This window comes from Muscardinus avellanarius (assembly GCF_963383645.1).
Source record: "Muscardinus avellanarius genome assembly, chromosome: 3".
Lineage (NCBI taxonomy): Eukaryota > Metazoa > Chordata > Mammalia > Rodentia > Gliridae > Muscardinus > Muscardinus avellanarius.
In genome coordinates, this window is record NC_137788.1 from 10,066,017 (window position 1) to 10,090,496 (window position 24,480).

At 50.6% G+C, this 24,480-nt stretch overlaps 2 protein-coding genes across 2 annotated transcripts; one reads left to right on the forward strand and one right to left on the reverse strand.

The window, feature by feature from the left end:
* Positions 1-2,406: 2,406 nt before the first annotated feature.
* On the forward strand, positions 2,407-8,470 carry LOC308259961 (PRAME family member 12-like; the record flags this gene model as incomplete). Its single annotated transcript, XM_080691301.1, has 7 exons — positions 2,407-2,438; positions 2,568-2,909; positions 3,031-3,477; positions 4,639-5,098; positions 7,146-7,148; positions 8,059-8,128; positions 8,427-8,470. The coding sequence occupies 7 exons, from the start codon at positions 2,407-2,409 to the stop codon at positions 8,468-8,470; spliced, it is 1,398 nt and encodes a 465-aa protein (XP_080547427.1).
* Positions 8,471-9,183: 713 nt separating this feature from the next.
* On the reverse strand, positions 9,184-24,121 carry LOC308259963 (PRAME family member 12-like; the record flags this gene model as incomplete). The annotated part of the gene is made up of 5 exons (XM_080691303.1): positions 9,184-9,270; positions 12,946-13,432; positions 15,209-15,790; positions 16,162-16,524; positions 24,024-24,121. 5 exons carry the CDS (start codon positions 24,119-24,121, stop codon positions 9,184-9,186), a joined length of 1,617 nt encoding a protein of 538 aa, XP_080547429.1.
* Between the last annotated feature and the right edge of the window lie 359 nt (positions 24,122-24,480).

Genomic DNA, 24,480 nt, shown 5'->3' on the forward strand with positions numbered 1-24,480 from the left:
TGGAGTTAGGAAGCCTCTAGGTTCCACCCCCAGTACCCCCTGCCCTATTTTTTATTCTTTATTTATAAAACCAGGTCTCACTGAGTTGCAGAGGGCCTCAATAAGTAGCTGAGGCTGTCCACGAACCACGATCCTCCAGGTCTCAGCTTCCCGAATGCTGGGATTACAGGCTGGGATTACAGGTGTGTGCCACCACGCCTGGCCTTTTATTCATATTTTTTTTAAATAATAGTTTATAGCTGGGTGTGGTGGCGCACCTTGTAATCCCCGCGCTTGGGAGGCTGAGACAGGAGGATCGCGCAGGTTCGAAGCCAGCCTCAGCTACTTAGTGAGGCTCTCAGCAGCCTAGTGAGACCCTGTTCCTAATAAAATATAGAATAGGTCTGGGAGTATACCCCGGAGGTAGAAAGCCTCTGGGTTCCACCCCCAGTACCACCAAAAATAAAATATAAAATAAAAATAAAATAATAGTTTATATACTGTGTGGTTCTGCAGTCTTACAAGTTAAAATTCCCTTTAACTAAACCTTAACAGCATTGCAGCTATAGCTCAGTGGAAGAGTGTTGCCTAATATGTATAAGGCCCTGAATTCAACAAAGGAAAATTATATACACACACACACATACATACATATATACATACATATATATAATGTATATATTATATATATTTTTGGGTGGTATATATATATATAATTTTTTTTTGGTGGTACTGAGGTTCCTGGAAGTCCTTCTACCTCCGGGCTACACTCCCAGACCTATTTTTACATTTTTATTTGGAAACAGGGTCTCCTAAGCCAGCGTGTGCAGCTGGCTTCGAACCTGCGCGATCCTCCTGTCTCTGCCTCCCAAGAGCGGGGATTACAAGTGTGCGCCACCACGCCCGGCGAAAATAATAATTTTTGTTGTACTTGGGACTGAATTTAGCTCCCTCTAAGGTTATTCTACATCCTCAGTCATTTTTATTCACTTTATTTTTTTTGGGGGGGGAACTGAAGATTGAACCCAGGGGTGGTCTACCTCTGAGCTATGTCCCTAGAAAAATTATCTTTTTTATTTATAAAGAGGGTCTCCCTAAGTTGGTGTCAGCCCCGCCACATTGCTGAGGTTGGCTTTGAACCTGTGATCTTCCTGTCTCTACCTCCAGAGTACTGGTATTACAGGAGTATACTACCACACCTGGACTTCATTTATGTATTTTGAAACAGAGTCTTAATTGTCCACGTTAGCCTCATACCTGACATCATCCTGACTCCATATAGGAATGCCTCCCACGAGAATAGTAATCATTGTGAAGCTTAAAAATATTCTGTGCAGCCGGGCGTGGTGTCGCACGCTTGTAATCCCAGTACTTGGGAGGCTGAGACAGGATTTCAGGTTCGCAGTCAGCCTCGGCAACTTAGTGAGGCCCTCCACAACTTAGTGAGATCCTGTTTCAAAATAAAGAATAAAAAATAGGTCTGGGGGTGTAGCTCGGAGGTAGAATGCTCCTGGGTCCAGTCCTCAGTACTGAAAAAATATATAGATATATACTGTACAACACTTTACAACTGGATTTTTTGAGGGTAAGGGTTCTATTTGATTTTTCTTTTGATTTGCAAGGGTGAGGCAGTGAGTCCTTTTAAGACAGAAGCCTTAGGCAAGTGCATCCGGTAACTAAACCTGGATATATAAAGGGATGTTCACGGCTGTTGCCTGCTTCTGTAATCTGCTTCGCTGCTGCATGGTAGAAGAACACTTTCTTTGCCGCAGATCGCATCTGTGAACAATGTGTGTTGTCTGCCCCAAATGAACACCTGTTCATCAAACGATGTCATGACTTATAAGCATGAAAACCTGACTTCTCTGTACTCCAGCTCTGTAGCAAGGGGTATAAAAGGCGGGTGCAACTAATGCTGGGCGCGGTAGTCTAGTGGGTACTGCTTGCCCTGGCTAGGCTGTAGAAAAGGTGCAGCAGAGTGGATTCTGCTTTCTCCGGCTGGCTGGTAAAGCAAGTGGCCTCTTTGGCACTTTGGAGTCTGGCGTGTCTCTGTGGGTTGCCTGGCAACGGGGGTGATGGGGTTCCAAACATGGCCGCAGGTGAGCTGGGCAACCCTCTATCACCCAGGTGCAGCCCAACACCGGTGACATAATTATTTTTTTCTGGCAGTACTGTGGACTGAACCTAGGGCACCTCTACCCCTGAGCTAGATCCTTAGCCCTTTTTATTTTTATTTGGGGAAGGGTCTGGCCAAGTCGCCCAGGCTGCTCTACAGTGGAGATGCTGTAGTCTTCCCCTCCTGCGCAGCTGGGGTCAGAGATGTGCATCACCACGCTCTGCTCCATTTTCTTTGCTCAAAGGGCTTGCATGAGGAGCAGACACTTTTCCCCATATGGGCTGGGTGGGCTTTCAGGATCTTTGGTCACCATGTCCTGGGACCAGAGTTCAGGGAAGCAGAGGTAGGAATGGATAGGATGGTTAGAGTAGTGTCCTTGACTCTGGGTTGTGTCCACCAATGGGTGAAATGGGGCTCCTGTGCGTGCCCTAAAAGGATGCCTTTCCCTGAATGTTACTCTCTCTCCTTGCAGACACAGCAGGATGTGCGTGGAGGCCCCTCCCTCTCTCCTGGAGCTGGCCCAGCAGAGCCTGCTGACCAAACTGCCCTCCCTAAGCCTTCCTCTGGAGGACCTGCCCCAGCCTCTGTTTCTACAACTATTCAAAGTGGCTTTTGTGGGGAGTCACAGGGAGACCCTGAGGGCCATGGTGCAGGGCTGGCCCTTCACCTGCCTCCCTCTGGGACCCCTGATGAAGCAGGTTGGGTTCTTCAACGACCCTAAGGAGGAGCCTGAGATGAAGGAGCCATCCCTGTGCAGCATGGAAGCCGTGCTGGATGCGCTGGACATGCTGCTTGCCCGGAAGGTTCGCCCCAGGTGAGCGTGACCCAGGGAGCCAGGAAAGAGGGTCCGGGGAGGGACATCTGGGGCAGGGAGGGAGGGACAAGGGTGGGACCGGGATTCTTAAGTTCTGAGACTCCGTCTCCTTCTCCCACAGGTGCAAACTGCAAGTCCTGGATTTTCGGGATGAGCACGGGGAGTTCTGGAGCAGAGGGTGTAGAAACTTGCCTGTCACCCTCTCAGCAGAGGCCGTGTGGGAGGAGCAGAGACTCAGACACGCTCCTAGGATTGTGCCGACGCTGCCCTTGACCATACTCCTCGACATGGACCTAGAGAGAACTTGCCTGTTAGGTTTCTATAAACACTTCCTAAGCTGGGCGGAGAAAAGACGAGGCCTGGTCCACGTGTGCTGTGAGAAGCTGAAGGTCGCTAAGAACTTCAAGTTTGACTTGAGGAAGGTTCTGGATCTTGTGTCTGTAGCCTGCATCCGGGAGCTGGAAGTGGAAAGTTGCTGGACTCACGACTACATTGAGACATTGGCTTTTCATGTGGACAAGATGACGGGCCTCCACACATTTCGCCTCACCATGCTGGGCGTGAGGCCGTGCACTTCCCAAGAATCCAGCACAAAATATAGGTGGCCTCCTCAAACATATGCCACGGGATGCAGACAGTCAGCCTGCCATACCCATTACCTACTCCCCACCTTCTTCATTTCTCACGTACTGCATAAAATCTTTGGGTAAGGAGCGATCGTGAGCAATTTCTGTATTTAGAGCAAAGCTATTTAAAATGGTCGCGAAGGGAGGCCATGCTGGGAAGCTGGCTGCGGTGGTTCAGATGGAGCGCGGGTGGGCGTGAGGATTTTCCTCAAAAGCACGTGTAGCTAAGGAGATGGGGACTAGGAAAGAAGACGGTGTGAGTTCGGGAGGGCCGGGTGCCGCACGTTTGTACATGGAGTCTGTGAGCTCTCAGCTCTCAGCTGAACCAGCCTGTCTCCGATCCCCGCCTGGGCAGGCTGTCCTGAGCCCAGGTGGGATGCGCAGGTGGGGACTGTGTGATGCTGGAGTGGAGGGTGAGGAGCAGGAGGGAGCGAGCATGTGAGCAGGGCTGACGGCTCGCTGAAGACGCAGGGGGTAGGGAGCCCCAGTGGCGGGCAGCCCCAGGTGAGGTCCCTAGATCTGGCCTGGGTTGGTCCTTGGAGCGTGCCTCCCGCCGGCCACATCTGCCCGAGCTGTGGTTTCCTGCTTGACAGGGAGGAGAGGGAGCTTTAGAGATGGGGACTGGGGTGTCACACAAGTAATGGAGCAAGGCCTCAGCCTCCAGTGGACGGGAGTGGGCAGCCTCAACACGACAGCCTCTGGGTGTCGTCCACTCTCAGATGATCAGGACCACCTGGAGCAGTCCTGTTTGTCTTTCTTTCTTTCTTTCTTTCTTTCTTTCTTTCTTTCTTTCTTTCTTTCTTTCTTTCTTTCTTTCCTCTTTGGTGGTACTGAGGTTTGATAATGGGGCCTCTATTCTACTGAGTTACTCCCCAGACCCTTCTTTTAAATATTATTAAGAGTCAGAGACTCTTATTAAGAGTCAGAGACTGGCTAAGTTACCCAAGCTGACATCACTTGGGAGGCTCCCGCCTCAACCTCCACAGTAGCTGGCTCCCAGGCTGGGCCACCACCTCCAGGAACTCCTCCTACTTTGAGGCCATCTCCCCAGCCACCAACGCCTTCTCCACCAGTGACCCTTTGCTCTCTCTCTCTCTCTTCAGGAGCCTGACCCCACTGAAGACGCTCTCCTTGAGGTGTGTCCAGCTCGCAGGTTTAGACCTGCAGAGCCTGGCCCAGGCTCCCAGCACCAGCCAGCTGAACCACCTGGACCTGAGGAACATCTCCATGACGGAGCTCAGTCCTGAGCTCCTGAAAGTTCTGCTGGAGAGGATGGCGGGCACCGTGGAGACGCTGGTGTTAGAGCACTGTGAGCTCACGGATGCCCAGCTCCAGGCCCTGCTGCCAGCCCTGGGCCGCTGCTCCCAGCTCAGGACCTTCAACTGCTGTGGGAACCCCATCTCCATGGGCGTCCTGAAGGAGCTGCTGGGCCACACTGCCAGGCTGAGCCGCTTGAGCCAGGGGCTCTACCCTCTCCCTCTACAGAGCTCTGAGCACGCCGACCATCCTCTGTCTTCTACCAACCTGGACAAATGTTCCGGGGTTCTGCAGGAATTGAAGCAGGTCCTGAGGGACATAAGGCCTCCCCACGACGTCCAGTTTTTTATCTCCCTTTGCAATTTGTGTCATTATTACAGATTCTATTACTATGATACCAGTGGTAGTTGGAAATCCACAGTATTGAATACTTTCTGATGTGTTTATCAATGCATCAGTCATAGAGACATAGAGGAGACTTGCAAAAGAGACTTTGGACATAGGTGCATGATTAAGGGTAGACACAGCCCAGGTTCTCAGTGTGGGTGAAAAAAAAAATAGAAGTGTTGAGGTAGAGGACAGCCTCAACGGAGACTGCAGGGACTTTTGAGACCTGTATCCTATGAACCCACAAAGAGTAAATAAAGGATCTTCAGTGTAGTTGATGTCTTCCATGTTCTGCCGCCCTGGCTTTCCAGTTGAGTCCTTGTTGGACCTGATGGCCCCCAGGAAGCGCCTGCCCCCCCCCCAGGAATCACTCACAGGCAGAAGTTGATGCAATCTGCAAGAGGTTTATTTTGGCCAGCACTGGGGTCGCCTCGCAAACAAGGGGGAAGCGACCCCTAGTAACAGAAGCTTGCAGCTTTTATACTCTTAAAACACAAAAGTACAGTTAACATTAAGCATTAGGTGTCTCATTGTCATTGGTTCTTACTTCTGACCTTTACTAGGATTGGGTAGTTTATCAGGTATTATTCTTTTTGGCACTTAGCAACAGTTGCAGCTAGCAACAGTTTCTTCCCTGGGCCAGTTCCTGAAACACAGGGAAGTAAAGTCCCAGCAAGGGAAAGTCCCAGTACCTGTAAGCAGGGGCACTGGGGCGGAAAGTCCCGAATGCCGGGGCGGTTGGGGTGCTGGGGTCCTACATCCTGAACAGCCTACAGTGACTGGGAGGGAACGGAGGTATTGAGTCCATGTGCCAATGAGGATCCGCCGGAGGGATTCAGGATATGGACCTGATGTATGTCCTTAGCACTCCCTCCTTTTTGCAGTGCTGGGGTGGACTCAGGGCTTTGCATGTGCTGGGTGAGGGCTCTTTCATGGACCCACAGTCCTGGACCATCTGTTATGTTTGGGATTGAAACATCACCCCAAAGGCTTCTGTGTTAAAAGTGTGTCTCAAAGACTGCCATGTTCAGTCAGGTGGGACATGGCTGGAGGGGGTGTTTCCCAGGGACTTGTGTAGGGACCATGTCTTCCCCAGGAGGGCAGCTTCCTCTCCAGCATGGCCTCTTTTTCTGCTTTCTTCCAATTGAGATGATCATAATTTCATTTTCTGCCAGGTGTGGTGGCCCATGCTTGTAATGCCATTACTTGGGAGGCTGAGACATGATGATCACAGGTGCATGGGTATTCTCAGCTACTTAGTGAGGCCTTCAAAATAAAGACTATAAGTGTGGCTGGGGGTGTAACTCAGAGGTAGAGTGCCCCTGGGTTCAATCCCCAGCACCACAAACATTTTTTCTCTTGTTAATTTTTGTTGTTATTACACTGATATGATTAATCATGGAATTGTTTTTCAAATAGTAACCCAAATTTGCAATCCAGTTTAATTTTCAGACACTAAACCCATCTTCTACCGGAGATTGGTTTTTTTGTTTAGTTTTTTCGTGGTGCTAGAGGTTGAACTCAGGGACATTCTGCCTCTGAGCTACACTCGCAGCCTCACTTTTTATTTATTTTGAAACGGGGTCTCACTAAGTTGCAAAGCCTCACTGAATAGGTGAGGCTGGCCATGAACCCGCGGTCCTCCTGTCTCATCCTCCCAAGTACTGGGACTATAAGCATGGATTACCATACCAGGTTTCAGAGATGGAAATTGGTTTTGATAAATTAAGCCAATCTCCACTGCTGGAAGAATTTATTTATTTTTATTCTTTATTTTGAAACAGGGTCTCACTAAGTTGCAGAGGGTCTCACTAAATAGCTGAGGCTGTCCGCAAACCACGATCCTCCAGTCTCAGCCTCCCAAGTGCTGGGATTACAAGCGTGCACCACCACGCCTGGCTCTATGTGCTAGTTCTAGAGGTAGAATTTTGGTTCTGATCTACCGTTTCCCCATCTTGGTGTCCAGATGGTAAGTTCTCAGGCCTGCTCCATGGGCACCGGGAGCTACCTCTCAAGTGAGTACTTTCTATCTCCAGCCGCAGGCTGATCTAGAACACTTCTGTGTGGCCTTCACAAGTGCTTATTAAAACCCTTATTTGACCAGGGGTGAGGCTGACATGACCAGCAACCTGGGAGGGAGGGAGGTAGAGCTGGAAGGCAGAATAGGAATTCTTTTCCTGAAGACATTGACATTTGCACTGAACCCACAATCCTCTATAGCTGTGTCACTGAATTTCTCTAGAAAAATCATAATAAAGCAGAGACAATAATGGAGTCCACTTCAGGCTAATTTAAGGCATTGAGTCACTACAGGCACATAAGCATCCAGGACAAGAGGCCCGGGATCTTCTACCAGCTGTATCAGGATACCTCTATATGTGGGTAAAGCAGAGCTTGTTCTCATAGCCTTCCTAGGAAGAGACCAGTATATCTTCTGAACTATAGATGAGGGAATTAAGGGTAGGTAGGTCACCTGCCCAGGCCACAGCTCCCAGGCCAGCTCGGGATTCAGCCCTGGCTTCTGGGGAGGAGGAGTGTGTGATGGAGGGGCAAGATTACTGAGGATCCATCTCCCTCTCCCTCTCCCCCTCTCTCCCCCTCCCTCTCCCTCTCCCCCTCCCTCCCTCCCTCTCCCTCTCCCACTCTCTCCCTCCCTCCCTCTCCCTCTCTCCCTCCCTCTCTCCCTCCCTCTCTCCCTCCCTCTCTCCCTCTCCCTCTCCCCCTTCCTCTCCCTCTCTCCCTCCCTCTCCCACTCTCCCCCTCCCTCTCTCCCTCTCCCCCTCCCCCTCTCCCCCTCTCCCTCCCTCCCTCCCTCCCTCTCTCCCTCTCCCTCTCCCTCTGCTCTGATCTGTCTCTGGTCCCTATTCCTCCTCCCACAGTCCATCTGTTCACCCACCATGCTGAAGCCAAAGCCTGGGTCTGTGGAGCCCGTGCCACCTTGTGGATACGGTATGTGTGTATTCAGAGGGATCTAGCCAGGTGAAGGCCTCCTAGGGTTTGGAGGGGTCCCAACAGAAAATGGTGGGTGTCATACTGGAAAGGACTCATTCATATCTTCATCATGACTAAGATTGACCAGTGTATCCTTCACAGGTTTGTATGAGGTCAGGTCTCCGTGGAGTAAAATACTCGCAGAGGTAGCAGTGGAGGGACGGAGGGAGGGCAGAGGAGTGCCCTAGGATCAGTAGACTCCTGGGAGCCCTGTGACCCTGGGCGGGTGACCCTGTGTCCTGCATTTCCACTAAAGGCACATGCGGGCCTGGGACCTTCCAAGTGGGCATGAGCTCCTGACTGGCCAAGCCCCCTCTTCCCAGGCCCTTGCCCTCACCAGATGTCATGCCATGGTTCTACTCACTTGATGGCCGCTGGAGCTTGGGTTTGGGGAATGTGACTCGGGCTTCACTGCACAAGAGGGGTGCACCCAGTGCACCTCCACGCTGTCATTACCCAGCGCCTCTGGGCCTCACCAACCAGGTCAGCCATCCCGGCCCTTATGCTTCTTGGAGTAATCTAGTTGTGGCCAGTCATGACAGTCATGTTGCCTTTGAGGGGAATACTAAAATTCACATATAACTTAGTGGGTATTTCTATCTCATTTTAAAACATGATTACGTTCTTTGGGAGGGTTTCATAGCACTGAAGATCTTACCAGAATGTACCTTTCGTCACCCTACCAAGGAAGACTAACAGTGCCTGTTTTGAATTCAGTCAATTGTCAGGAATATGCCATGGCCCAGCGTGGGGGCGCACACCTGTAATCCCAGTAACTGTGAGGCTGAGACAGGAGGATGGCAGGTTTAAGACCAGCCTCAGCAGCTTATTCAGACTCTAGGAACCTAGCAAGACTATTTCAAAACAAAAATAAAAATAAAAAAGCATGACCTGTAGCTCAGAAGTGTCCCCAGTAACCAAACAAACAAACAAAAAATAAGAAAAAGATGAGTGGTTCTGCCTGTGCTGCCTGGTCCTCAGCAAAGGGCAGTAGGGGGCGGCTCCTCTGAGGCTCAAGGGCGGGTGCACTGCAGGGACCTTGGGCAAGAGGCTTCTGTCCCTGACAGAGGAACATACTGATGCAGACCTGCTGTTGGACTCTGAGGAATCAAGGAGGGGAGGCAGGCTGAAGGCTCGGCACAGGGCTGGGCGTGTAGCTCAGTGGCAGTGCACTTTCCTTGCATGTACGAGGCCCTGGCTCCACCCCCAGGAGCTGTCTCACAAGCCCTAAAACAATGTTACCATACCTGGCATACAGCAAGAGCTCCATAAATGCACCTCTTCCTTCCTTGTCCCTCACAGCAGAAATCCAGAGCATTCCCCATCCTTCAGTTTACTCTGTTCCAGGAGGAGGGAGGAGAGCGGGGCACAGGCCCTGGATAGGACTAGGCTTTCACCTGCCATTCCCCTGACCCAGAGCTTAGCGGCCAGCAGGGCTGCAGGTGGGGAGCGCACACAGTTCATCCCCAGTGATTTCTTTTTTCCAGTGATGGGGATCAAGGCCAGAAAGGGGAGGAGAGGCACAGTCATAACCAGGAGCAGGACACACCTCCTGTAATCACAGCACTTGGGAGGCTGAGACGGGAGGATATCAGGTTAAAGGCCACCTTACCAACTCAGCCAGAACATGTATTAAAATAAAAATAGGTCTGGGGGGTGGGTGTAGTTTGGAGATAGAATGCTCCTTGTCAGTCATGGGGGCGCACGCTTGTAATCCCAGCATTCGGGAGGCTGAGACTGGAGGCTCGCGGTTCACAGACAGCCTCAGCTACTTAGGCCCTCCGCAACTCAGTGAGACCCTGTTTCAAAATAAAGAATAAAAACTAGGGCAGGGGTGTAGCTCAGAGGCAGAATGCCCCTGGGTTCATACCCTCAAAAAAAAAAAAAAAAAAAACCCCAAAACAGTGAGATAGAATGCTCCTGGGTTCAGCTTATAGGACACACACACACACACACACACACACACACACACACACACACACAAAGACAGAAAACAAGAGAAATGGAAGGGCCATTAAACAGAAGTGAGGTTGTATCCCACTTGTTGGGAGGCTGAGAATTACAGGTGTGAGCCAGCCTCAACACCTCAACCAGAACCTGTTTTCTGTTTTTTGTTTTGCAGTGCTGGGGATGGAGCCCAGAGGCATTCTACCTCCAAGCTACACCTCCGGCCCTGTTTTTTTATTCTTTATTTGGAAACAGAGTCTCACTGAGTTGCAAAGAGCCTCAAAGTACCTGAGGCTGTCTGTGAACCCGGATCCTCCTGTCTCAGCCTCCCAAATGCTGGGATTACAAGCGGGCGCCACCACGCTCGGCTGATAACCTGTTTTTTTTTTTTGTTTGTTTGTTTTTGTGGTACCAGGAATGTAACCCAGGGGCTATCTCCAGGCTACACTCCCAGACCTATTCTTTTTGATATTTTATTTGGAAACAGGGTCTCACTAAGTTGCTGAGAGCCTCACTAAATAGCTGAGGCTGGCTTCGAAGCTGCACGATCCTCCTGTCTCAGCCTCCCAAGTACTGGGATTACAAGTGTGTAAAAAATAAATAAATAAAAGATAGCTAGCCGGGCATGGTGGTGCAAGCCTGCAATCCCAGTACCGAGGAAGCCAAGACAAAAGGAGCTCAGGTTTGAGGACAGCTTCAGCAAGGAGTCATATTCCTGCCTCGCAAGATCCGGTTTCAAAATAAAACTAAAATGGGGCTGGGTGTCTAATTCTCTTGGCTTACATGGCAGAAAGAATTTCAGTATGCGCAGGTCAGAAGAAAAGACAGAGGTTTTATTTAGGAAAGTGAGAGCTTCACGGGGGAGACAGGACATTTCTAGAGGGGGGTAGTGTTGGAGCAACAGTCTTTGCAGCCTTTCAATTCTTAGATAAAAGCCCCATGAGGGCTTATTTCCTCTGAGCTGCAGCCCCAGTCCTATTTTATTTTATTGTATTTTGTATTTTGATACAGGGTCTCACTCTATTGGGGAAGTTTCACTAAGCTACTGATGCTGGGCTTGGAGGTAAGAGCCCCTATCTCTATCTCTATCTCCCAAGTGCTGGGATTACAAGTGAGTGGCTGGTGGGTTTTTTTTTTTTTTTTTTTTTTTCGGGTCTGGGGGTGGAACCCAGGGGCATTCGACCTCCGAGCTATACCTCCTGCCCTATTTTTTATTCTTTATTTTGAAATAGGGTCTCAGTGAGTTGCAGAGGGCCTCACTAAGTAGCTGAGGCTGTCCGCGAACCGCAATCCTCCGGGTCTCAGCCTCCCGAATGCTGGGATTACAAGCGTGTGCCACCAAGCCTGGCTAGCTGGTGGGTTCCGATCGCCTGGTTTCTGCTACTTTTTTTTTCGGGTCTGGGGATGGAACCCAGGGGCATTCTACCTCTGAGCTACACCCCCTGCCCTATCTTTTATTATTTTGGAAGTGGGTCTCACTGAGATGCAGAGGGCCTCCAAAGTAGCTGAGGCTGTCCGCGAACCACGATCCTCCGGTCTCAGCCTCCCAAATGCGGGGATTACAAGCATGCGCCACCACGCCTGGTGACACGAAATTTTTTGTGTATGTTTGTGTGTGGAATAATGGGGATTGAAATCAAGGACACTGTACCTTCAAGCAACATCGCCAGACATAATTTTTATTTTTATTTTTTATTTTTATTTTTTGGGTGGTACTGGGGGTGGAACCCAGAGGCTTTCTACCTCCGGGCTATACTCCCAGACCTTTTTTATATTTTTATTTGGAAACAGGGTCTCACTAAGTAGTTGAGGCTGGCTTTGAACCTGAACCCATGCGATCCTCCTATCTCAGCCTCCCAAGCACTGGGATTACAAGCGTGCGCCACCACGCCCGGCCATAGGCTTTTTATTTTGAAACAGGGTCTTGCTATGTCACTGGCGGTCTCATTATATTGGTCTCAAGTGGAGGAACTCCTGGAAGACACAGCTTCAGTGAGTGTCCGGGGTCTGGCAAGGACTGAAGTCGGTCCTGCAGCTCCCTGTGGAGTAACGCAGGCACGGCCTGCTCTCCACATCTGGCGGGTGGATGTCAAAGAAAACATCAGGGAATAAATAGCCCAAAGCATGGTCCAGCCATGGAGCTGCCCAGTATTGACAATCAAAGTGCAAAACATGAGATGCCTCACACACACACACACACACACACACACACACACACACATACATACACACACATGGTTCCCTAAAGTGCAAATACGAACTGAGTGTGGCCAACACACTGGGCCGTTCTGGAGAGGATGAGAGGGAGACAGAGCTTTCTCACCAGCCTCACTGTCCCAGGAGACCATATCCAGCACCAAGGCTGCCCCTACTACCACAACACTGTGTGTGTGTGTTTGTGTATGGTACTGGGGATTGAACCCAGGGGCATTGTACTTGAGATACACCCCCGCCCTTTTTATTTTTATTTTAAATTACAGTGTACATTTTTCGCTGGGGTTCTCAGTACTTGCTGACGCCTTCCTGAAACCTGCGATCCTGTCTCAGCCTCCTAGCACTGGACCACAAGCATGGGCCACACTGGGGAGCCCATTCCTGTCTTTCCCATGCACGCTTAGACATGGGCTGTGCCCCTTGATGATCCAGTGTCCGAGGTCTCCTTTCCCAGTGCCCACTAGGCACAAGCCTTATTGATGAATGTCTCTTATACAACGGAGTGTGGGTCTTTGACTTCGATATTCTTTTGTGACTGTCCAGCTGCCATCAGGCTCCAAGCTATGGATTTCACACCAAGAGCATAGTTTACAATAGTAAGTAGAAAAACTGACATGGTGGGAAGGCTTTGTGTCCTTCAGGAACTCGATCAGCTCCACGCCAACTGGGCCAATTTCTCTTCGATGTGCCGGCGGAGAGGTCTCAGCCCTGTCCTGGCTCTGCAGAGGGACAGGGTAGATCCCCTGGCTCAAGCGGCTCAGCCTGGCCGTGTGGCCCAGCAGCTCCTTCAGGACGCCCATGGAGATGGGGTTCACAAAGCAGCTGAAGGTCCTGAGCTGGGAGCAGCGGCCCAGGGCTGGCAGCAGGGCCTGGAGCTGGGCGTCCGTGAGCTCACAGTTCTCTACCATCAGTGTCTCCAGGGTGCCCGCCACCCTCTCCAGCAGAACTTTCAGGGGCTCGGGGCTGAACCCCGTCATGAAGATGCTCCTCAGGTCCAGGTGCTTCAGCTGGCTGGTGCTGGGAGCCTGGGCCAGGTGCTGCAGGTCCGATTCCACGAGTGGGCTTGACCTCAGGGAGAGCGTCTTCAGCGGGGTCAGGCTCCTGAAGACACAGAGCAAGGAGTCACTGGCGGAGAAGGTGGCGGTGGCCTCACCTAGGAGGGGCTGCTGGGGTGGTGGCCCAGCCTGGGAGGTCAGATACAGGGGATACTGAGGCAGGAGGATCTCACATGAGGCCAGCATGGGTAACTTAGCCAGACCTGCCTCTACAAAACTTATTTATTGGTGGTACTGGGGTTCCTGGAAACGCTTCTACCTCCGGGCTACACTCCCAGACCTATTTTTTATATTTTTATTTGGAAATAGGGTCTCTTAAGCCAGCGAGGCTGGCTCAGAACCTGCTCAATCCTCCTGTCTCCACCTCCCAAGCACGGGGATTACAAGTGTGGGCCACCACGCCCAGCATCTACATAACTTTAAAAGAGAGGGCCAGAGTGTACCTCAAAGGTAGAAAATCCCTGGATGATTCAACAACAGAGAGAGAGAGAGAGAGAGAGAGAGAGAGAGAGAGAGAGAGAGAGAGAGAGAGAGAGAGCACGCAGAGAGTAAGCAAGCAAGTAAGCAAGTAATTAAGTAGGTAGTTATGTAGGTAGGTAGAAAGGACAGGCCTGCTCCAGGTGGTCCTGACTGAGTATGGCCGACACCCAGAGGTTACATGTTGAGACTCTGCCCACTCCCGTCCACTGGAGGCTGAGGCCTTGCTCCATTGCTTGTGTGGCACCTCAGTCCCCCCCCCATCTCTAAAGCTCCCTCCCCTTCCTGCCAAACAGGAAACCATAGATTGGACCAGATGTGGCCAGCAGGAGGCACGCTCCCAGGACCAACCCAGAGACCTCACCTGCCGCCTCCAACCACTGGGGCTCCCTACACCTGGGTCCTCAGCAGAGCCACCAGCCCTGCTCACATGCTCCTCCTGCTCCTCACCCTCCACTCCAGCATCACAGACCACATCTGCACACCCCACCCGGGCTCAGGACAGCCTGCCCAGGTAGGGGTCAGAGACGGGCTGCTTCAGTTCAGAGCTGAAGGGCTCAGAGCCTCCGTGTGGAAACGTGCAGGCATGCGGCTCTCCTGTGCTCATGTCCTCTTCTCTTCCATGGTTCCCGTCTCCTCAGCTAAACCTGCTTCTAAGGAAGAAACCTCCAGCCACCCTTGCTGGATCTGAAACCCCGCTGTCTGCTTCCCAGCATGGTGACCCTACCCCACCATCAGGCCCAGCTGAGCCTCTGCCTATTCTTGGGTGGTCAAGGGAGCGCTCCCTTCAGGACTGTGTCCCTTTCTATGGAACCGCCCAAGTCTGGCACACTTTCCTATTCTTTTTTTGGGGGGCGGGGGGGAGTTGGGGATGGAACCCAGAGGCATTTGACTTCTGAGCTACACCCCCTAGCCTATTTTTTATTTATTTTGAAAACAGAGCTGGGCGTGGTGGCGCACGCTTGTAATCCCAGCATTCGGGAGGCTGAGACCGGAGGATCGTGGTTCGCGGACAGCCTCAGCTACTTAGTGAGGCCCTCTGCAACTCAGTGAGACCCGGTTTCAAAATAAAGAATAAAAAATAGGGCAGGGGATGTAGCTCGGAGGTCAAATGCCCCTGGGTTCCATCCTCAGACCCGCAAAAAAAAAAAAAAAAGAAAAAGAAAACAGATCTGAGTTGCAGAGGGCCTCACTGAGGCTGTCCGCGAACCGCGATCCTCAAGTGTCAGCCTCCCGAATGTTGGGATTACAAGCGTGCACCACCACGCCCGGCTCACACTTTCCTATTCTATGCACAGAGATTGGCTTGGCCTTCGGTGCAGAGATCACCGCCATCTGCCCTTACCTCAGGATCATATGCAGTTTCCCATGCAGGAAGAACACGTCATGTATGTAAACCTCCTGAAGGCTCTTCATCTTCCCCAAATGGTAAGCATAGAGGCGGGAGTACCATCTATTTAGATAGTGCAAACTTAGTCTATCCACACTCATTTGGTAGAAGCGAAAGATGTGGAGGTTTTTCATCTTGGGAAGGTTACGAACAAATTTTTTCATCAACCACCGAGACCAGGGAGCATCCACTTCCAGCTCCTGGATGCACTTCAGTCGGACGCAATTTAGCACATCCCGTAATTCAGGGAATATGCGGCTCCTGATCATAATCTTCTTACTGCACACATGCAGCACAGCTTTCCCCTCCTTGGCCCACTTTAAGATGCAGGTGTCAAATAAGTTGTGCTCAACAAGCGCTTCCAGGAAAATGTCCATTATCAGCGTGAAGGGCTTCTCCGGCGGGCTCCTTGGCGCATGCCTGGCTCTCTGCTCCTCCCACACGGCCTCTGGCGAGTGGGCCCCGGGCAAGGCTCTAGACCCACTTTTCCAGAAGTCCCCGTGCACATCCCGCAAATCCAGCACTTGGAGTTTGCACCTGAGAGAGGCAGAAGGGGTCTCAGAACTGGGGCATGCTCCACCTCCCACCGCCCTTTCCTTCCACACTGAGCTCTGCTGATCCACCCTCTCCTTTACCTTTCTCCATCCTGCTTTCCCCTTGAATGGGGCCCAGGATGTAGAATAAAAGCCCCAATACTATTACCTGTGAGAGGCAGGCGCTGGCCCCTTCAGTCTCCCCCTCGCCCATCACAGCACTCTCCAAACCCACAAGCCCTTTCCCCAGGGAGCCCGGCCATGGCCACGGCCTCTCCAGTCCTCCTGGCTGGCTCCATCAGAAGCCTCTGTCCCAACCTTGGGCCCCTCTACCTGCGCAGCTGTCCCTCCCTCCTGGGAACCGGGTCCCCGCACCTGGGCCGAGCCTTCTGGGCAAGCACCAGGCTCACCCCGTCCAGCAGAGCTCTCAGGACCTCCATCTGTTCCTTCCTTCTCCAGTAAGGCACCATCATGCTGTATTCAATTTTACAGTTGAAGGAGAAATTCCAGGACTGCTTCATCAGGGACCCCAGAGGGAGGCAGGTGAAGGGCCAGCCCTGCACCATGGCCCGCAGGGTCTCCATGTGATCCCCCACAAAAGCCTCCTTGAACAGGTCTAGAAACAGATGCTGGGGCAGGTCCTCCAGAGGAGGGCTGGGGGAGGGCAGGTTGGTCAGCAGGCTCTGCTGGGCCAGCTTCTGGAGAGATGGCGGGGCCTCCATGCCCATATTGCTGTTTCTGCAAGGAGAGGGGTTCTGGGGTAAGTTCAGGCAAAGGCATCCTTTCAGGGCATGCCCAGGAAGCCCCTTTTCACCCACTGGTGAACCCAATCCTGGGTCAAGGACACTGCTCCAGTGATCAGTGGTGTGAGAGGCCTCATCCTGTTGACACTGTGTGTGGTGCTGGGGATGGAGTACCGGCCCTGTGGGACCACTATTCCATGCATCCCGGACACCGCTTCTCCAAATTTTGGCCCCACTGGGATGTGGTGGCCGAAGATCCTGAGAGCCCGGCCCTGCATGGAGGGAACAGCGATTCTTAAGCCAGTCCTTGGAGAAGAACAAAACGTGTGTGCACCTGCTTGGGACCCCAGCTACCGAGGCCATCATGACCGGAGGCCCGCCGTGCACCTGAGCGAGATTCTGTTAGGGGAAAAAAAAAAAAAGGACACTGCTAGGCGCTGTGGCTCAGTGGTCAAGTCCCCTGGGCTCAGGCCTCTTCCTGCAAAGTCAGTGCAGGAACATTGTATACAGCTTTGAGGATGGGGGTGTACCTCAGTGCTAAGGGTGGGGAGCAGGCAGGAAGCCCTGGGGTGGCTCTCCATCAACCCAACAAGACGGAACAGAAAGATATTTCCCAGAGTCGGTCCTGGTGGAACACGCCTGTAATCCCAGTGCTTGGAGGCTGAGACAAGAGGATTTCAGGTTTGAAGCCAGCCTCAGTATTTAGGAGTTCCTGTTTCAGACTACATCTGAGCTACACCCTAGCCCTATTTTCTTTTAAAACAGGGTCTCACTAAGTTGCTGAGTCTGTTCTCCAACCTGTGATCCTCTGGTCTCAGTTTCCCAAGAACCGGGATTACAAACTTGGGCCACCACACCCAGCCACTTTAAGCTTTTTAACTGGTTATTGGTTCTGCTGTTATTTGCTGTGCTGGGGCTTGAACTCACAGCCTTAGGTTGCTAGGCAACACCTTACCACCAAGTTACACCCTCAAAGCTGTTAATCCTTAGTTAAAGATTTGTTTAGGCTGGGCGTGGCGACCCTACCTTGTAATCTCGGTATTTGAAGCAGAGATGGATGGACCCAAGTTCCAGACCAGCCTCAGCAAGTAGGAAGACAGTCAGCAACTGAATAATGACCAGGGTTTTTTTGTTTTGTTTTTTTGGTGGTACTGGGGTTCCTGGAAGCCCTTCTAACTCCGGGCTACAAACCCAGACCTATTTTATACTTTTTATTTGGAAACAGGGTCTCTTAATCTAGTGCGGCTGGCTTCGAACCTGCGTGATCCTCTTGTCTCCGCCTCCCAAGTGTGGGGATTACAAGTGTGTGCCACCACGCCCGGCAACGACCAGTTTATTATTATTATTATTATTATTATTATTATTATTATTATTATTTTGGTTGTACTGGGGGTGGAACCTAGGGGCTTTTCTACCTCCGGGCTACACTCCCAGACCTATTTTATACTTTATTTGGAAACAGGGTCTCACTAAGTTGCTGAGAGCCTCACTAAGTGGCTGAGGCTGGCTTCAAACCTTGCGCGATCCTCCTGTCTCAGCCTCCCAAGCGTGGGGATTACAAGCGTGTGCCACCACGCCCGGCTCAACGACCAGTTTAAAAAAAAATCCGGGCATAGGAGCTCACCCTTGTAATCCCAGCATTCGGGAGACTGAGACCAGAGGATCGCGGTTCGCGGACAGCCTCAGCTACTTAGTGAGGCCCTTCGCAACTTCGTGAGACCCTGTCTCAAAAAAATAACGAATAAAAAAACAGGGCAGGGGATATAGCTCCAAGGTAGAATGTCCCTGGGTTCCATCCCCAGAACCACACAAAAAAATAAAAATATAAATAAAATAAAATTTAATAGTGGGGTCAGGGTGTGGAGGCTCAAACTCATAATCCCAGTTCTTTGGAGGCTGAGACGGGAGGATCACTGTTTTGAGACCCGTCTCATCAACTCAGTGAGGCCCTCCACACTGAGACTCTGTTAACAAGAAAAAAAATATGGCTGTATCTCAGATGTCCAGAGTCCTGTGACACACACACATCTCTACTGTCATGAAAAATAAATATAGAAAATATACCTGTGTGTGATAGGCCACACTTGTTCTACTTAGTGAGGTCCTTGGCAATTCAGTAAGATCTTTCTAAATAAGAAAACTAGGCTGGGGTGTAGCTTGGAGGGAAAATGCCCCTGGGTTCCATCTCCAGTACTGAAAAAAAATTATATATATATACCTTGAGGCCTGGGTGTGGTGGCCCACACCTTTTTTTTTTTTTTTTTGGTGGTACTGGGGTTCCTGGAAACCGTGCTACCTCCAGGATACACTTCCAAATCCATTTTTATATATTTATTTGGAAACAGTGTCTCTTAAACCAGAGAGGCTGGCTTCGAACCTGTGTGTTCCTGTCTCTGCTTCCCAAGCGCGGGGATTACAAGCGTGCGCCACCACGCCTGGCTGGCCCACACTTTTTTTTTTTTTGCGGGTCTGGGGATGGAACCCAGAGGCATTTGACCTCCGGGCTACACCCCCTGCCCTATTTTTTATTCTTTATTTTGAAACCGGGTCTCACTGAGTTGCAGAGGGCCTCACTAAGTAGCTGAGGCTGTCCGCGAACCACGATCCTCCAGGTCTCAGCCTCCCGAAGGCTGGGATTACAAGCGTGCGCCACCACGCCCGGCTCTGGCCCACACTTTTAATCCCAGTGTTTGGGAGGCTTAGAGAGGATCACAGACAAGAGATCAGAGTAAATAGACTCTCAGCAACCTAGTGAAATCCTGAGGTAAAAAGCAAACAACAGAGGCCAGAGGTCACTGGATTGGGTCTCTGCTAGCATTAAAAAAATAAACAAGCCGGGCGGGATGGCGCACGCTTGTAATCCCAGCCTTCTGGAGGCTGAGACCTGGAGGATCGCGGTTCGCGGACAGCCTCAGCTACTTAGTGAGGCCCTCTGCAGCTCAGTGACACCCGGTTTCAAAATAAAGAATAAAAATAGGGCAGGAGGTGTGGCTCGGAGGTCAAATGCCCCTGGATTCCATCCCCAGACCCGCAAAAAAAAAAAAAAAAAAATTAAATAAATAAAACAAATTGGATTTTTAAACTGTTAAACTTTAAACAGGCAAAGTATATGACCTGCCACTGAAGGGAATAGAAAATATTCAGATTGACAAGGAAGAAAACTCTAAACAAATACATGTTTCTCATTCATTAAAAAAGTTTTTGAAAGCCGGGCGTGGTGGCGCACACTTGTAACCCCAGCCCTTGGGAGGCTGAGACGGGAGGATCGCATAGGTTCGAAGCCAGCCTCATCTACTTAGTGAGGCTCTCAGCAATTTAGTGAGTCCCTGTTTCCAAATAAAGTATAAAATGGGCCTGGGAGTATAGCCCGGAGGTAGAAAAACCCTTCGTTTCCACCTCTAGTACTACAAAAAAAAAAAAAAAAAAAAAAAGCTCTTGAGGCTGGGCATGATAGCAAATGCTTGTAATTCCTGCGCTTGGGAGGCTGAGACAGGAGGATCGCACGGGTTCGAAGCCAGCCTCAGCTACTTGGTGAGGCTCTCAGCCACTCAGTGACACCCTGTTTCCAAATAAAATATAAAATAGGTCTGCGAGTATAGCCCAGAGGTAAAAAGCCCCTGGGTTCCACTAAGTACAAGAACAACCAAAAAGCTTTTGAGTTGGCCGTGACACAGGCTTGTAATCCCAGTACTTGGGAGGCTGAGGCAGGAGGATCACACAGGTTCGAAGCCAGGCTCCGCTACTTAGTGAGGCTCTCAGCAACTTAGTGAGACCCTGTTTCCAAATAAAATATAAAGTAGGTCTTGGAGTATAGCCCGGAGGTAGAAGGCCCCTGGGTTTCATTCCAAGTATTACATTAAAAAAAAATAAAAGTTTTGAGCTGGGCAAGGTGGCCCATGCTTGCCATGCCAGCACTTGGGAGGCTGAGAAAGGAGGATTAGAGGATCGCTACCAGCCTCAGCTATTTAGTGAGGCCCTTTGCAACTTAGTGAAACCCTGTTTCAAAATTAAGAATAAAAACTAGGCGTAGGGGAGCAGAGATAGAATGACCCTTGGTTCTTTCCCCGTATTACACACACACACACACACACACACACACACACACACACACACACAGTCAGAGGACTGGGTGTGTAGCTCAGTGGTAGAGCGTCACTGAGTGTAAGAACGAGTATCATATATATATATTTTTTTAAAAAGCTTTTAGCTGGCAAACACTTACTGGGAGGCTGAGACAGGAGGTTCATGGGTTTGAGGCCAGACCCCAAAACTTCCTGGGATGTGGGGATCCTGGGGCGCCCGTCACAGGGTAGAGGAGATGGAACCAGCCCGCGCGCAGGGGACTCACCGGACCTGGACGGAGGGTGGCAGCGCTGGGTGTGGAGGACCAGACGGCGGCTCCAGGACTCCTCACCTTCCCTGGCTCCTCTGAAGCTCCTCCTCATCTTTCTGTTCCTCCTCCCTTTTCAACCCTCAGCCGCCAATCACAAGCCAATAGCTCGTCAGATTTTTGAATCTCCACCCATTTACTCTTAGCTGGATTTTCAGCCTGGGCCATGTTGTAGGCTTTTAGAACTCCTTGTGGGAAAGAGAAAGAATTAGGGACAGGCTGAAGGTCAAGGATTCACTGATGGAGTCACTAGATAACACCGAGACTGATTTCCGTGTGAGGCTAAGACCTGAGGAGGAGCCCGCCACGCTTTCATCCACTCATGGTATTGGGCCAAAAATCCAAAAGCTTGAACATGTCTGTATAAAGACATTTTCAGGCAAAACAAAAACTGTTGGTTCATTCCTGTAATCCTGATACTTCAGAGGCTGGGACAAGAGGATCGGGGTTTGTGAATGGCCTCAGCCACAGAGCGAGGCCTTTTTCAACTCAGTGAGACCCTGTTTCAAAATAAAGAATACAACATAGGGCTGGGGTTTAGCCTGGAGGTAGAGTGTTCTTGGGTTCCATCCCCAATATGAAAAAAGTGTGGCTAAAGGTCTGTCTCAGGCTCAGTGTCCCAAGGCTCCATCCCCAGTGCTACGAGAGGAAAAGAGCCGCGTGGGTCTGTTTTACGTTTCAAAGCGCTTACGTTGGGCACGGTGGCTCAGGTTTTTATTCCAGTCCTTGGGAGGGTGAGACAGGAGGATCACAGGTTGGAGAACGGCCTTAGCAGTGAGGCTCTCATCAATCTAGAGAGAGCCTCTTGCAAAATAAAAATAATTTCCGGGCATGGCGGTGTATGCTTGTAATCCCAGTACTTGGCAGGCGGAGGCAGGAGGATCCCAGCCTCATGGGCAGCCTCAGACTCAGCAATTTAGTGAGGTCAGTTGCAACTTAGAGAGACCCTGTTTCAAAATCGGGAAGTAAAATAGGGCTGAGAGTGCAGCTCAGAAGTAGAATGCCACTGGGCTCAATCCCCAGCACCACAAAATAAATAAATGAGTAAATAAGTAAATAAATAAGAAATAGGGCTGGGGTATAGCTTGGAGGTAGAATGCCCCTGGGTTTGATCTTCAATCTCCAGTATAAAAAAATAAAAAGTGCAGCCAGGCGTGGTGGCGCACGCTTGTAATCCCCACACTTGGGAGGCGGAGACAGAAGGATCGCGCAGGTTCGAAGATAGCCCTGCTGGTTTAAGAGACCCTGATTCAAAAAAATATATAAATAGGTCTGGGAGTGTAGCCCGGAGGTAGAAGGGCTTCCAGGAACCCCAGTACCACCAAAAAAAAAAAAAAAAAAAAAAAGTGCTTAGCTGGGCCGGCCTGGTGCTGCACGCCTATAGTCCTGGCTACTCTGGAGGCGGAGGCAGGAGCATGGCTTGAACCCAGGAGCTTGAGGACAACCTGGACAAATGGGGAGACCCGTCCTCAAACAAACAAACTAACAAACTAACAAAAAAACAAAAAGCAAGAGCATTGAAAGCTCAGCATCATGAAGGGGTGGTGTCTTCCTCCAAATGGAAGAGAGATTTCCCTGACCTGCTGTGTTGAGTGTTCATTTTTGGCTTTGGAGGTACTGGGGATGGAGCCGAGGACATTCTACCTTCAAGGTATATACTCCCCAGCCATTTTTGTTAACTTTTATTTGGAAACAGATTCTCACTAGGTGGCTGAATTTCACTTTATTCCCGAGGCTGTCCTCAAACCTGCAATCCTCTTGTCTCAGCCTCCCAATCACTGGGGTTACAGACGAGGGCTGGCACACCTGGCTGGGATGCTGTGTTAACTAAGGGCAGACCACACCCACTCAGGGAGGAAGAGGAGACCGTGGGGTGTGACTAGTCTTCAGGACCAAGGCTCAGGGGAGGCCATCAGGACAGAATTACCAGCAGAAGCCAGGCGTGGCGGCACACATCTGTAATTCCAGTGTTTGGGAAGCTGTGGCAGAATTGCAGGTTTGAGGCCAGCCTCAGCAGTTTAGCGACAGCCTCAGGAACTTAGCAAATTTATAATAAGAAATAAAAACTGGCTGGGAGTCTAGCTTGGAGGTGAAATACCTCTGGGTTCAATCCTCAGTTCCAAGAAGAAAAAGGAGGAGAAACCACAGCATGTGGAGATGTCGCTGGGTGATTCTTTTTGTGGCGCTGGGCAAGGAATCCTGGGCATTCTGACTCAGCGCTATACCCTAAGCCCTACTTTAATTTTTAAACAGGGTCGTACTAGGTTGCTGAGAGTCTCATACCACTTGCTGAGGCTGTCCTCAAACCTGTGATCCTCCTGTCTCAGCCTTCAAGTACTGGGGTTAAAGATGTGCACCACCAAGCCCTGCCAGCCTCGGTGATACTAATGGGATTGGTGAATGACAAAGATGAGTGTGTGTGTGTGTGTGTGTGTGTGTGTGTGTGTGTTACTGGGGGTCAAACCCAGGAATCTCAGGAATTCAACCTTGGTGCCGCAAAGAAATAAAAAAATAACAAGACAAAAAAAAAAAAAAAAAGCTGAGCTTTAAGACTACACTTCAGTGTTGAGTTTTTGGGCTCTCTCTTTTTTTTTTTTTTTCAAAATGGGTGGAGGCTGAGACAGGAGGATCATGGTTTCCAGACAGCCTCGGTTATTTAGTGAGGCCCTCTGCAATTTAGTGAGACCCTGTTTCAAAATAAAGAATAAAAAGTAGGTCTGTAGGTGTAGCTGGAAGGTAGAATGCCCCTGGGTTCCATCCCTAGTACTGCCAAAACAAAAACAAAAACAAAAACCTAAGGGTCACATAGAAATCAAAGTCAGTGTACTGGGGTGAATTCTGGAAGGAACCCTTGACCTTCAGCCTGACCTTAACTCTGTCCCTTTCATGCCTGAACGCCTGTTAAAGTCACCAGTACAGAGCAACTGGAAACCAAATCAGGATTGATTGGATAGCGATTCAAAACTCTGATCAGTATCAGCTTGTGATTGGCTGAAGGGTTGAAAAGAGAAGGTGGACCCAGAAAGTCTGGAAGAGCTTCAGAAGAGCCCAGTGGATCCTGGATTCTGGAGCCATTTCTTGGTCTTTGGAGACCTGGAGCCTACCCCAGTCCAGGTCCGGTGAGTCCCCCGAACCTGGGCGGCTCCATCTCTTCGGCCCTTCGCCAGTCTCCCGAGGAGCCAAGGATGAGCTGGGCGTCCATAGATAGCAGGTGATGACTTGGCGCACGCTTGTAATCCCTGCGCTTGGGAGGCTGAGACAGGAGGATCGCACGGGTTCGAAGCCAGCCTCAGCTACTCAGTGAGGCTCTCAGCAACTTAGTGAGACCCTGTTTCCAAATAAAATATAAAATAGGTCTGGGAGTATAGCTCGGAGGTAGAAAGCCTCTGGGTTCCACCCCCAGTACAAAAAGAAAAAAAAAAAATCTAAACGCAGATGTGTCGACATTAATACCAGGAGGATCCTGCAGGTTCGAAGCCAGCCCCGCTGGCATAAGAGACCCTTTTTCCAAAAATAAAATAGGTCTGGGAGTGTAGCCCAGAGGTAGAAGGGCTTCCAGGA